A 13,736-nucleotide genomic window follows, 5' to 3' on the forward strand; every position below is an offset into this window, starting at 1 on the left:
ATGCAGCATCCCATACCTAGGAGGTCCCAGAGCACACCCATCACCAGCAGTGTGGCCTTCCCAAGTCCTCACTTTCAGGCTTCTGAGCTCTCCCCATATAAAAACTTGCCCATTATCTGTGGAGGCTTGTACAGCCCTGTCAGCCCCTCATCTTTACCTCACCCCAGCCAGGGCTACCACACTTCTGCTCCAACTGCCATGCTCTATCGCAGTTGCCTACTCACCCAAGGCAGCTCGGGGCTTGCACTGCCCTGCCTCTGTGTCGTACTCCTCGTGGTCACTGGGGCAGAGGCACAGGAAGGATCCCTCCACATTCTCACAAAGAGCAGTTCCGCACACGGCGACCATCAGTTCACACTCGTTCACATCTGCAAAGCAACGGGCAGCAGTGGGCAGCAGGAGCCCTGCCTCTGCATGGGCAGCCTGTGCATGTGAAGTGCCAAAAACTGAGCGAGCTGGCCACTGGGAGATCTGATCAGTAACTGGAAGAGCTGTGTCTTAATGGTCCCCATCCCTGGTTCATAATGAGAGACTTGCACCAAGAAAGAATCACTACAGCATGAAGCTACCCTGCAGGAGGGAGACGGAAGCTGCTGGGGACGAGCTGAGACTGTGTTCACACTGTGGCTCAGCACAAGCCTGGCAGGAGCCTCATGCTCTGCTCTTAGTGGATTCACAGCCTGAACTCCAGCTTGCTGAAATCCCGTGGGTTGCTGGATCACAGAATCATCTAGGTTTGGAGGACTCCAGTCTGACCCCCTATGCAGTTACAGGATCCCACCAGGCTGCTCAGAGCTTTTTCTTGTTGGGTCTTCAAAATCTTTGTTGGATCTTTAAAATCTCCAAGGATGGCAACTGCACAACCACCACAGGCAACCGTTCCACTGCCTGCCTGTCTTCACAATGAAAATTTTCTTCCTTATAATACAGCCTGCCTGTTCTCTACAGGCACCCATTAAAGTACCTTTCTGGCACCTTCAGTGCAACCATCCCCCAAGGACCTCCTTTCCACCTGGACAAAAAAGGGCTCTATGTTCACTGTTAAACACTCACTTTTTCAGAGCTTGATCCTTTGAAATCCAAAGATCTACTGTGGTAAGGGAAGGGGTTTTGGCTCCATAAGCTGCCCCGTCCATGTGTATGATTCTCAATGCATGAGTGCAGTCCCTGTCTGAGGTCTGAGAGCCATCACACATCAGGGATGTCAGCCTGGCATCTGCCAGTGGCTCTCCTTTACTGACTGGCAGAGTGATCCTGGCAGACTCACCAGTGCAGTAGTGCCCAGAAGGCGAGCTCTCATAGCCACGGTCACAGAGGCAGCGGAAGGAGCCATCTGAGTTCTCGCAGAAGCCGTGGCTCCCGCACAGCGTCTCATTGGCACATTCATCAATGTCTGCAGAAAAGCCGAAAAAAGAATTGTTCTAGACCCCAATTCTCCCCACAGACACCCCTACTCAGGCCCTTCAGCTCTGACCCCAAGATCTGGGACTGGGGCAGGCAGTCCCTTGATGTGAAGGACTGGGTCTGGCTGCTCCAGTTACCTTGCTATGAGTGTGCATGTTAAGAGAAACCTCTTTCAACACTGAGAGCCACAAAGAAGCCATGTGAATAGAGCAATAGGGGCAGGGCGGGAATGGGAAATTGATGGGAAGCATGGGAGGTGACTGGCAGGGGTGACTGAGGGTAGCAGTTTCCTGCAGAGGTATAAAGGGACACAGAGCCTAAAAGCTCCAGCTGCTCCATGGAAGTTTTCTTGGAGCTGTCAGAGCAGTTATGTGTCCACAGCCCATGGTTCCCAAAGCCAGGAGCAGCTCCACGTGCTAAGGATGAGTCTCAGCTCAGCCCAGAGCCCAGTGACTGGCAGCAGCTCCACCCTTCTGCAACCTCCCCTGAGCTGGGGGAGCCTCAAAAACTGCAAAAACCCCTTTGCTCTTTCCTCTTTGCTGGGGTGTGGGCTTCAAACCCAGACTCACTAGCCTAGCACGCACTGTTACCAGCAGCCTTTCCCCTCACCCAGGCCTGCCAGGCAGGTGACTGGCACTCGCCCCAGCAAGCACAGCTTACAGGGAGCTGAGGTCCAGCCCCAAGCCTGGAATGGCTGTAACCTGCCCAGGACTCTCCCCGGGCGGAAAGCAGCACAATGCGGTGTCTGTTCCAGATGCCAGGAAGAGAGAAGTCTAGACACAAGCAGGCAGCGCAGCCAAGAAAACAAACTCTCAGCATTATCTGCCTCTCCAGCAGGCACACATTTCCTCCTCCTCCTCCTTCTCCCCTGTGCCTCTGGCAGAGATGTCCCACAGCCACCCTGTTCCTGCCAGGGTGAGGGACAGAGAGACCCAGGGCTGTACCCACCAATGCAGTCACCCAAGGGGGTCCAGTGGAAGCCAGGCTGGCAGCCCATGATACAACGGTAGGAGCCCAGGCTGTTCTGGCACCGCCATGTGCCGCAGATGGCATCCCCATATTCTTTACACTCATCCACGTCTGCAGGGAGGAGAACAAGGGGATGAGAATGTCAGATGGGGACCCTGCTTGTTCAATGCAGCATCTGGGTCCATTTCAGCTGGCCAGAGGCCTCGAACCAGTGCTAATCTTCCTTACAAGTCACCGGCAACTTTGAGTGCTGGGAGCAGAACTGCCCTCCCCCCTGCACTGGCTTCATCTGTCCCCTCAAATTCTGGAAGGCTGATATCCCCAGCAATGAGCTCTCACCCACGCAATCATCAGTCTCCTGGGAGTGTTTGAATCCATTTTCACACAAACATCTGTAGGAGCCTTCTGTGTTCAGACATTGGCCTTGAGAGCACCGGGACTTGTCTGCACATTCATCCACATCTGTGAAATCAAGACAAAAACATTACCCTGGATCTTACAGCAGGGCAGGACCTAAGGTATGTCCCTGCCACCTTCCAACTCACCTTGGCAGCTGACTCCACCAGCAACATTTGAGAAGCCAGGAGCACAAATGCAGAAGTAGGATCCATGACTGTTGAGGCATTCACCATTGGGACTACAGATCTCACTGTTCAGGCACTCATTCACATCTGCAGAGGGAGCAGAATCAGGACCACACACCCAGCCCTGGGGTACATCCTTCACCAAAGCCACATGGATTCCCTGTTCCCAGTCTTTTACAGCCCTCAAAGGACTCCTGGCCCCTTGTTTTCTCATCATGGAAACAGAGATCTTCCCTGTCCATGGTGAGTCTGAATTTGACTACAGCCTTATGGAAGTGCCATGCACAGTGACATCACTTGCCTTGGCACCAGCATCCTCCCTGCTGAGGAAGACAGGGGATCTAGGATGTACTGGACCCAGAGGGCTGCATGGATGGGGTTCATACCTTGGCATACAGTGCCATTGATGAGCTCAAAGCCAGTCTGGCAGTGGCACTCATAGGAGCCCGGTGTGTTTCTGCACTCTCCCCCCAGGCACTGAACAGCAGGGTCCTCACATTCATCCAGATCTGCCAAGAGGAAGGGCACAGCACAGAGTGAGGCCCCAGCTCTTGCCACCACTGGGGAAGATCCCCATCCACAGAAGTATCACCCAGCTGTTGGCCTGCAAAGTGGGTTTGAGCTGTCCTCCCAGACCATCCCATCACAGTGAGAAGAGGGTAGAGACTCCCTGTTACCAGAATGTGCAGATTCAGCCCAGACTCTTCACTCCCTTCTATCACAGGGACCAACAAAACACTATCCCAGCACCAAATCAGTGTTGCCCAGTGACAGGACCAAAGGCAAGGGGCACAAACTAAAATACGGGAGGTCCTGCCTGAACACTCTCCTTCTGTGACAGTGGCAAAGCATTGGTCTAGGCTGCCCAAAGATATTGTGGAGTCTCCTTCTTGGACATACTGAAAATCTATCTGAATGTAGTCCTGGGCAGACAACTCTTGGTGGCTCTGCTTGAGCAGAGTGTTGGATGAGATGAGCTCCAGAAGTCCCCTCCAGCTGTAGCATTCAGTGATTCTGTGAGCATAGGGATACTGCTAACCTCGGTGTATGTCTCCAGCAGAACTCTGCTCTGTGTGCAACAACCACCAAGAGGCCAGTGCAGAGGCACAGTTGTTGACAAATCCTCTCTTCAGCCAATTGCACAAGAGCAAACATCAGAGTAACACAGCACCAGCCCTACCTTCTGAGGCTCTGCTTTCTCACTTACCAGACTTGCCTACAATGTCCTTCTCATGGAAGAGCTGTCCAGGGGCCTACAACAACTCTTACCCAACTGCAGAGCTCTCCACAAACCTCTCTCACCCAGCTCTCCCAGACCCTGGCCAGAATCTACCAACACTCTAGACTGCTCACAGCAGAGGAGAGAGGGATACCTTCCCTCGCACAGAGGGCTGCAAGATGCCAGCAGACTGCCAGCAGCCCTTGACGTAGGGGCAAGCATGGAAGAGCACTTCACTGACAGGAGGTAGAGCCCAGAGACTGGCAGATCCTGATGGAGGAACACTTTCCCCTTTGCAGAGCACTGAGCATGCCACAGGCACAAAGAGCATCAATCCCTACCACTTCAGGACAGGATTCCCAGCTTTTCAGTTTCAGAGGGTTGCAAGAAGCAGTATTATTGAATCCTTCTGGAGAGGAACCAAAACCTAGTTTATTTACAAAAAAAACCAAACAACTATCACACAACCCTTATCATTTTTCAAATATGAAACCTACATCCACAGACAAGGCCACCAGCCAAGGCAGGGAGGAACATGCCATCCTGCCATCAGGTCATTGTGACCCAAACAATATCAAACCCTGATAAGACGCCCTCTTGAAATGGCTGGGGCAAGGTGGCTGAGATGGGGCAGCTCATGTGGAGGCTTGGGAAAAGGGGAGGGCAGATGTAAGGCATCAAACCACGGCTCTTCCATCACACCCAAAAATCAAATGCAAAATAAGCTCATTTCACTGGCTTTCTCAAGACATCAAAACAGAGGAGAATTAAGGGAGGAAAACTTCCCTCTCCTCCCCTCCTGGGGGCCCCCATACAGGGGGATCCTTCTGAGAGTCACATCAAAGGCAAGATCTTCCATTTGCCAGCTATGTGCAGGCTGCAGAGCTCTGCAGTGCTCCAGAGATAAATTCTCAGCACATGGCCATTCTTTAAACAAATACCTTTGCCAGCTCTGCCCTTTCCCTTCCCTTGCTCCAAACAGGGAATTTGCATCAAGCCATCTCAAGCCCAAGATATCCCCCACAATCAGTCATCAGAGAGGGAGTTTTCCTGCTTGTGCCAGAGCAGTTGAGCTGTAAAGCTGGGACTGAGCACTCTCATGTCTTAGCACCGCAACCAACACATCAGTGTTGCTGTTAAGTCTCTGCCAGCATACCTGGCACAGTAGAAACCTTGATCTAAGCTCTCCCTTTTAAACATGTCCAAGTTGTATTAGGGGCTGGGGAAAAATGATGAAACCTGGGTGCCCACAGTCTCTCCATGGGCTGTGAACCCAAGGTTTCTCCTTCTGTTGAAAACCTACATTTGAAGTATATGCTCCCAGGCACACAGTTCTGAACTAAAAGACACACAACTCTCCCAATGTCTCCAAGCCTCCTGTACTCCTCTGGCCTTTGTCAGCATCTTCTAGATCATCATTAGACTATGAGTCCTTCCCCCCATCCCTTTCCTGTGTGAGTAAAATCACCTTCCAGCTGCTCTAAGTGACATCTGCTTGCAGCCTTCCATGCTCTCTGGTGAACAGGAAGCTAAAGAGCTGGAAAAAGATCCTGAGGCTAAAGAAGTCCTCCTGCCCCGCCTGTAACTCGGCTACAGCAATGTCCCTTCCCTCATTTCCTCCAGCACCCGGTCCTCTGTTCCTGGGGAAGGGATACCTTCACACATGCTGCCATCTCTGGAGACAGCATAGCCGGTGTCACAAGACATGCAGGAATAGGAGCCCTCAGTATTGAGGCAGAGTCCGGAGGGACAGGGAGCCCGGGCTGTGCATTCATCAATGTCTGCATAAACACATGAGGGAGAGTGGGATAAGAGGAAAATGCAGAGCAACCATGACCAGGGGCACATGTGCTGGGGGAACCAGCCAGCATGGTGGCCCGGACTCAGGCAGAGCCAACTGCTCAGGGAGAGCCTAGGGAAACTTCTGGACGGAGTGTGTGACACTTCAGAGAGTTTGGACACACGGCTCTGTGGTACCTTGGCAGCTCTTCCCATCAGGTGCCACCTCGTAGCCCCGGTAGCAGGAACAGTGGAAGGAGCCATCCAGGTTGACACAGCGTCCGTGAGCGCAAGTCCCCTCCACAAGACACTCATCTACATCTGTGTGATACAGAAGAAGACAACATGGCATGCGAGGGTGCTCAGGGCAGTCCCTCCACACTAGCTATGAGTGCAGTGCCCTTCAATGCCCTGGCCAAATAGTCCGGCTGACTGCAGGAAAAGGATACTGCCTGTGCCCCTGCTCCTTTTCAGGCTTACAGGGAGCCCTGCGGTGGGGGACAAGGGTGCTGTCCAGAGACAGCCCAAATTTCTCACCAATACATCTTCCATTCCTGTGCTGGTAGCCAACCCCACAGCTGACACACTTGTAGGATCCTAGTGTATTGACACATCTCCCACTGGGGCAGGAGCTGGGATCCATGCACTCGTTGACATCTGCCAAGAAACACAGTTCTTTCAGGCTCCCTAAGGTAAACACTGCAGCAGTCTCCAATGTATCCTCTCCAGCTGGATCCTCAGAGTTTCCCTCCAGGGCACAGTGATACCAATAGGAGTTGTGATGAGTTTGCCGGGGCTTAGACAAAACTTCTTATGGCCCCACCTATCCCTCAGGATCCTACACTCACATCTGAGGGCTGACATAAGTCAGCAGCTAAACTCACTACTGCAGGGTGTTGCCAAGGCCAGGAATGTGCATGGGCAGAGAAAGGGATCAGAGAACATCTGTGCAGGGCTGTCTCATCAGGGTGTTTCATAACTATGATTAGGATGCAACCTCCAGCTCAGTTGTTGGCAAGTACTTTCTGGAGGCTGTGTGGGGGAAGCATTCTGTGCATGCCCTGTTTCCTGTACTGCCTTCTAAAATAACCTCCCACTCTGTGATGGAGATGAGCTACTGAGAAAGGGGAATCTTTGATCAAGCACATCACATGTTGACAAGGATGAAAGCTCTGAAGGGCCCAGGTCTTGCCATGTGAATGGGATGCAGTGGGGATGGGTGGCCTAGGTCTCTACAGCCTGCTCTCCCTGCAGTCCACCTGCCAGAATGACAGTTTTGTGACAAAGCCAAGGCAGCATGAAAATATATAGGCATGTCCTTCCATAACAAGAAGATGGAATGGACTGGTCACTGGGGAACTCCATGGAGAGATGGGAGAGAATCTTGGGATAACTCCATTCCCTCTGCCCAGGAAAGCCTGTTCCTCCTGCAGTCAAAGGAGAGGACAGGCAGTCTTTGGGGAGGACACAGGGCAGACAAATGTGAGGGTGTTCTACCTCCCTTACAGGAGGAGACACAGAGTGATGAGAAAAGGAAGTGTTCAGCCATGCACAGGGTAGGTTGGAGGGGCAGGGAAACTGGGAGCAGCAAGCTTTACCTTCACACTGTCCTCTGGGGCCCATGGCAAAGCCCTCCTTGCACTGGCAGTGGTAGGAGCCGGGTGTGTTGATGCATCGCTGTCCTCGGCAGATAGAAGGCTGCTCACACTCATCTCGGTCTGCCAACACACAGGGAGACCCTCCTGAGTCTTCCCCCACCAGTGTTAGGAAGGCTGGGTGCAGGAGAGGACCTGGCTCTACCCAAGGGAACTGGGCTGGGGCTCTCCTCTATCCTCCACCTGCCCTAGCATCCCCCTAGCCATGAAGTAGTGATCAGGGCTGGCATCACAGAGTCCTGCCTGGATCATCATGGGCAAGGTCCTATCCCTGAGCCAGCAGGAGAGAGTGATTCCCATGGATCAAGCAAGGCCTGTGGGAAGGGAGGATGTGCAGGTGTGCATGTGTGTGCATAAGTGCACATGTATGTGCACATTCATGAGAGAGCGTGAGGGTGAGAGAACAAAGAGGCCTGGAGAGGTGGCAGCCCTGTGCCAGGTGAACACTACTTACCCTCACAGCTTTGCTTGCCCACCGAGACAGCCAGCGTGTACCCAGAGTAGCAGAGGCAGAAATAGGAGCCTACACTATTGATGCAGTGACCTTTTCCAGCACAAGGGTCTTTCAGACACTCATCTTCATCTACGACCAGGCAAGGAAGAAAGACCAGCAGTCACCACCTGCAGCTGCTTGCAGCCCCCTGCCAGCCCCACAGTGCAGCAGGTGGGCAGGGCCTCAGCAGAGCTGCCAGAAGATCTTCCCTTCTTCAGGCCAGAAGGACTGAATGGGCTGATGAGGCCCAGAAGGCCGAACAGTCGAACCATCAATTGCCAACCTACCAATGCAGTGGAGGCGGCTGGCGTCCAAGGTGTAACCAGGGTGGCACAAGCAGCTGTGTCCCTCTGGGGTCAGAACACAAGCACCAGCTCCGCAGGAAAGGGGTGAGGAGGCACAGCCACCTGCGAGGAGAGAGCACAGGGTTGGGAGCAGCACCATTCTGGTGTCTGCTCTGTCCCCAGCACCATACCAGGACGCTGCTTTTTCCCTTCTTGGAGAGTGATGCTGAGCCTGTACCCTGCACGGGGCAGCAGGGAGGACACAGCAGACCCTGCCATTTCCTTGGGCTCCTGTGGCCTGAGCTGGCAGGCCCCAGTGCCGTGTATTGCTCACCTGCACTGCAGCCCCATGCCTCCAACTAGAACTGGCAGCAGAGCCTGACACCTGTGATGGCGTCCCTTTTGGGGTGGCAGCAGGGCCCCCCCGCCTCGCACCACCCTGCTAAGCCGAGCACAGGCAGCAGTGAAGGGGCAGTGAGGCACCACACACCCCTCGGCATAAAGCCAGCCGGGGGGGAGTGAGGGGCAGCCCAACCCCAAACAAAAGGCTATTGAAGAAGACGCATTCCTCAGCAAGGTGCCTCCGCCAGGCCTGCTCCCCAAGGTGCTCCAGCCCCCGGCGCAGGGCAGGGGCCACACTCCCAGACACTTAAGCAACCCTGGAACAACAGGACCCTTGTTTCCGGAGCAGTAAACAAGCCGCCCCGGGAGCCACATGCCTCCCCTCGCTCCCCCTTCCCGATGAGTCAGCTCACGGCCCGGGAGGGGCGCGGGGCCAAAGCCACCCGAGCGGGTGAGTGATTCCCTCGCTCGCTGTGCCGGGCAGGGCAGCTGCAGGCAGGGAAGAGCTCCGAGACACGAGCACTTTGCTCCCCATACAAGTTCGCTCTGGTGACTCCCCACGGATGGCCAGGTTTCCCTGGCTGGCAGCAGCTGGGCCCAGGCTGGGACAAGAGTAGCAGGTCAGGGACCTTTCTTTGGGAAGTCACGGGAGGCATGTGAGCAGATAAACAGCCTGTTTCAGGGAGGGAGCCCCTGGGCAGAGCTTTGGACATCATTTCACTGTAGTACCAGCCAAAGAGAGGTGTGAAATCCCCCCAAGACTGGTGGACACACACACACACACACACACACACACCTGCTGGCACCTGTGTTGGAGCAGCAGCATCCCAGGTGGTAGTGGGGCCAGGCTGGTGAGGACCATGCCAGAACTCCCCTTCCTCTGCTGTGGAAGGAAAAGAGAGGTAAGTCAAGCTACCTGATCCCAGGTAGATATGCCCACCTAAAGTTTACCTGTGCTGGCTGTCCTGGCAACCACAGCACTAAAAGAATGCTGGAAGAGGCTGCAGGGTGGTTGCAGCAACTCTAACATCTTATTATTTAACACAGCCTCCTTCAGCTTGCTGGATATTCATCACCCCCCCACATTCCTGTAGCCCACATCAGCTGCCCAGGGTGATAGGGGTTCTCCAAGCTGCTCACAGCCAGGAGCCTGTCCTGCCTAGCACTGGGGGCTGCCATGCAGAGAAGGCAGCTCCCAGTCTCCCCACTTTCCTCACTGCCCCCTTCTCTTTCCCACAAGTGCCCTGCCCTCCCGCAAGCCTGGCACTCACCTCTACGCATGACAGGCTCTGCAGTGGCATCAGCAGTTCCCTGAGGGACAGAAACAGAATTCTGCTGCATGGGACTGGGATGCAGCATTCCTGTGACACTTTCCCACCCTTCTCCTGGCTCCTCTTTCTCCCCAGGATGGCCATCCTAGGAGGAGAAGCTGCCCCAGCTGGGTGCATTTGGCAAAGCCACTCTGTCCTGAGCACTTCATTCTGGGCAAAACACAGCTTCAGGCCATGCCCCGAGGCCCACCCACAGGGGGGCTGTGCCAGCACACTGTGCAGGTGAGACCAGAACACTGCTGGCAGGCATCTCCTCAAGGTGACCAGAAAGGTCATCCAAGCATGCCACTGTCACCAGCAGCTCTGGGGGGCTGAGGACAGCTGTTGCTTTGACCTGCCTCAACAGTGTTCCCTAACCAGAAGAAGTAGAAGCTCTCTAGCTCTTACCAGCTAGAAGCTCTCTCAGCATCCCTTCCAGGCAAACCTATGGTTGCCAAAAGAAATTCTGGAGCACAACCTGAGTCCCGAGTCTTTGCTCCATGGAGCTTTCCACAGTGGATGAAGAAAACAGGCAGCTGAACAATATAAGTTCGAGACTTCACATTTGGAAGCTTTGGCTCAAATTTCTGCCCTCTCTTGAGATTTCTCACATGTACTTGAGCCAAGTCACTTCATGTTTTTGAAGCAACAACAATGGCAATGCTGTCCCTTCTCTCAGAAGTGCTGCATGTGTCTGAGGGATGAGCTGACATAGCAAGAGGGCACAGAGAAATATGCTCAGGAGATATATGGCCAAACCTCTACCGACAGCACAGATCAAGAGGCACGCATTTTTCAAGTGAGACTGAAATAAAGACACACAGCCCTCGGAGAGCCTAGCAGAAAATCAGTCCCCAGGCTGCTTCCATCAGACACGCTGAATTCTCGCATCTGATGTTGGAGACCTCTGCCCTGATTGCTCCAGTGGTGTTTCTGCCACACCCACCTCAACACAGGGAGAGCTGACTGTGAGCTGGGCTTCAGCAGGACACTGGCTCCATGAGAGAAGCATGTCCAAAGTTGGCTACAGCAATTCCTCTTATCCTGCTGCCCACCAGCCCTACAGCCAGGCCAGGCTGAGAGTGAGTACTCACACCTCAGCTGTGTAAGTACAGCTGATATTAATTGAAGTTAGTGAAAGCAGAGTAAACTTGAATATGCAGCACAGACCAGAATTTAAAACCAAAATTTTCCTTGATGTCCTTTTGTAGTGGGATAGATCCTTGCTGTAATTCACCCTTTTGCTCTTTAGGACTGAGTTCATCATGGATTATCCCTCCTGTCTAGAGCTTCAATCCCTGTGAGATTCAGTGTAGACATGGCTGGAGCCACAACTCACATACCTGCCTGGCTGAACAGTCAAAGAGTGTAAGTAGGAATAGAATCACAGAATGTTTTGAGTTGGAAGGGACCTTAAAGATCTTCTAGTTCTGACCCCCTGCTGTGGGCAGGGACACCTTCTACTACACCAGGTTGCTTAAAGCCCCATCCAGTCTGGTCTTGAAAGCTTCCAGGGCTGGGCCATCCACAACATCTCTGGGCAATCTGTTCCAGTGTCTCACCACCCTCACAGTAAAGACCTTCTTCCTAATATCTAGTCTAAATCTCCACTCTTTTAGTTAATTTGTATGACGTCCACCTTCCAGCTCATCCAGCTACCATGGATGCACTGAGCTGTAGCAAGACAAACCTTACTCACCTGCACAGCAGGAGAAATTTCACCTGGAAAAGGAAACAGTGCATGATGAGTAGAGAGTAGACAGATAGGCATCCTCCTCAAACCCCGACTGCCCTAACTTCACCCCACCTCTAGGACATTGCCATTCAGTCCCTCACATTTATCTGCAAGAGCTTGTTCACAAAGCCAACACACCTGGACTCCTGGCACTGTGCAGACCCCAGGAACTTCTGCTCCAGCAAATACTGGCACGAGCAGTTGGTCACACTGCCCTCCAGCTGGGCTGGACAGAAGCCCAGGGACTGGAATGCTAGGCTTGCCAGGCAAACCTGAGGTCCTAGTGGAGGCAGCCTGGCCATTCAGCACCAACTGCAAAGATGCAGCTGCAGGAGCCTGAAACCTGAAACTCAACCTTCTCTCCAAAGACTTGAAGACCTCGTGCATTATGCCTCAGGAACACCACAGTGATACAGATGTAGGGAGCCCTTTTCAGCCAGAGGTCCATCCATGGTACATGGCAGAACCTGAGAAGCTTTCCACCCTTGCTAGGGGCCCTGATGGAGCAGCTTTAAGCAGTAGACCCCACACTACCCTGTCTTGCTGAGGTGCCAGGGTGGAGGAATGCCTCCAGGATGCTGCCACGCAGGCTGTCCTGCAGTTGCTGTCTCCTCCCTGTCCAGTCCAAAGTCCAGTTGCTGTTCTCCCCTTGCTCTTCTAAGCTGAGGGGCAGCTCTTCTGTCTCTGCCTTCCTCATTGACAGTCGGATATCAGAACTGGAGTAGGTGTAGCCATGTCCTGCTGGGCAAATTTCCTTGAAGGCCTCTGTGAAGGAAAATCAAATCAAAACTTTAGAAAGCAGAGGTTGGAGGCTGGTGGAGGGATCACCTGGCTTACCACACCCAGACATGATACTAGGACAGTGGAATAAAGGAGTGAAGATGGACAGGCACATATGTGAATGTGGGTGCCAGTTTCTCCAATCCTGTAATTTTCTGTAACTTCTACAGAATTTTCTGTAATACCGTCTTAATAAGGGTTAAATTCTCATAGAAACACATCTGGACTGCAATGGGTGGATGCTTCAAGCAGAAGGAATGTGCTCACAGAGCAGGGTGGGTTTCTCAAAGGCATTCCCAGACCCCCAAAATGAAATCCCTTCCCATGGTCAGCACTGCTAGAAAGAGATCATGCCACAGGAAGGTCCAAGCTGAGCAAGGGAACAGATAAAAGCAAACCCGGAGCACCTCGGCACTGAGCACTCTACACATCACTCAAGATACTCTGCAAAAAACACCTGAACATTTTTCTGGTCCCTGAGGAGTTTTGTGCTCTTCTTTCGACCCAAGCCCATGCTGAGATACTCAAACTCATCCTCACCTGTCTTTCTTCCCAGAAAAAGATGTAGGAGAGAAACGGGCTGTTGAATAAAGCCAGGCACAGACATGGCTGTGTTCTCCCTCTGGTACAGAGTGGTTTCCCATCAGGGACCCCTCTATCTTCCCAGTATTATCCAGGTCTGCTTCCTGGGTTCTGAACCCATCTCAGAGGACAGCATTTGCACTGCTCAGCTCTGGGTCCCGCAGCTCAGGCTGTCTGTGCTCAGGCAAACCCAAAGCCCAGTCTAACCAGAACAAAGCCAAAGCAGGCACATCTCACCTGAGCCGGGCATGGGGCACTCCTCGCAGTTCTCGCCCCATCCCTTGCCGACGCGGCTGCAGCAGCAGATCTGCTGGGTGATGCGGTGCGAGAGGGGGAAGGTGCACACGCCTCCATCTGCTGAGCGATAACACAGCCCCTGCTCCGTCGACACCGCTTTGTCCGCTGAAACACAACAGCCGTGTCAGTGCTGTCCGGAGCTCTCCAAAGAGAGAATGGGGGACATTCAGCTCTCCCCCTTGGCTCTTTCTCTGCCTGTGCCTCCCAGTCTGCCTGAGGGCTCTCCTATCCTCTCTCCAGAACACCCCCTGGCCATCAAGCATCGGGCCTTTCCCCCAACAGTGTCATCCCCAAGGAAATCCA

The 13,736-nt window shown here is 53.5% G+C and overlaps 1 protein-coding gene across 1 annotated transcript in view; it reads right to left on the reverse strand.

The window, feature by feature from the left end:
• LTBP2 (latent transforming growth factor beta binding protein 2) overlaps positions 1-13,736 on the reverse strand; it is a 71,863-nt gene that overhangs the window by 7,191 nt on the left and 50,936 nt on the right. The window contains exons 11-27 of the mRNA XM_014250008.2: positions 13,374-13,538; positions 12,309-12,539; positions 11,739-11,761; positions 10,001-10,040; positions 9,526-9,612; positions 8,391-8,510; positions 8,065-8,193; positions 7,554-7,673; positions 6,493-6,612; positions 6,154-6,276; positions 5,832-5,957; positions 3,344-3,466; positions 2,919-3,044; positions 2,713-2,835; positions 2,353-2,484; positions 1,268-1,393; positions 225-368 (exon numbers count right to left, since the gene is read on the reverse strand). Of these exons, the coding sequence (XP_014105483.2) occupies positions 225-368; positions 1,268-1,393; positions 2,353-2,484; positions 2,713-2,835; positions 2,919-3,044; positions 3,344-3,466; positions 5,832-5,957; positions 6,154-6,276; positions 6,493-6,612; positions 7,554-7,673; positions 8,065-8,193; positions 8,391-8,510; positions 9,526-9,612; positions 10,001-10,040; positions 11,739-11,761; positions 12,309-12,539; positions 13,374-13,538 (2,058 nt within the window). The remainder of the gene's footprint in view (positions 1-224; positions 369-1,267; positions 1,394-2,352; positions 2,485-2,712; positions 2,836-2,918; positions 3,045-3,343; positions 3,467-5,831; positions 5,958-6,153; positions 6,277-6,492; positions 6,613-7,553; positions 7,674-8,064; positions 8,194-8,390; positions 8,511-9,525; positions 9,613-10,000; positions 10,041-11,738; positions 11,762-12,308; positions 12,540-13,373; positions 13,539-13,736) is intronic.

Source organism: Pseudopodoces humilis, chromosome 7 (assembly GCF_049639895.1).
Source record: "Pseudopodoces humilis isolate 2021_Gansu_Grassland_sample_001 chromosome 7, ASM4963989v1, whole genome shotgun sequence".
Taxonomy (NCBI): Eukaryota; Metazoa; Chordata; class Aves; order Passeriformes; family Paridae; genus Pseudopodoces; species Pseudopodoces humilis.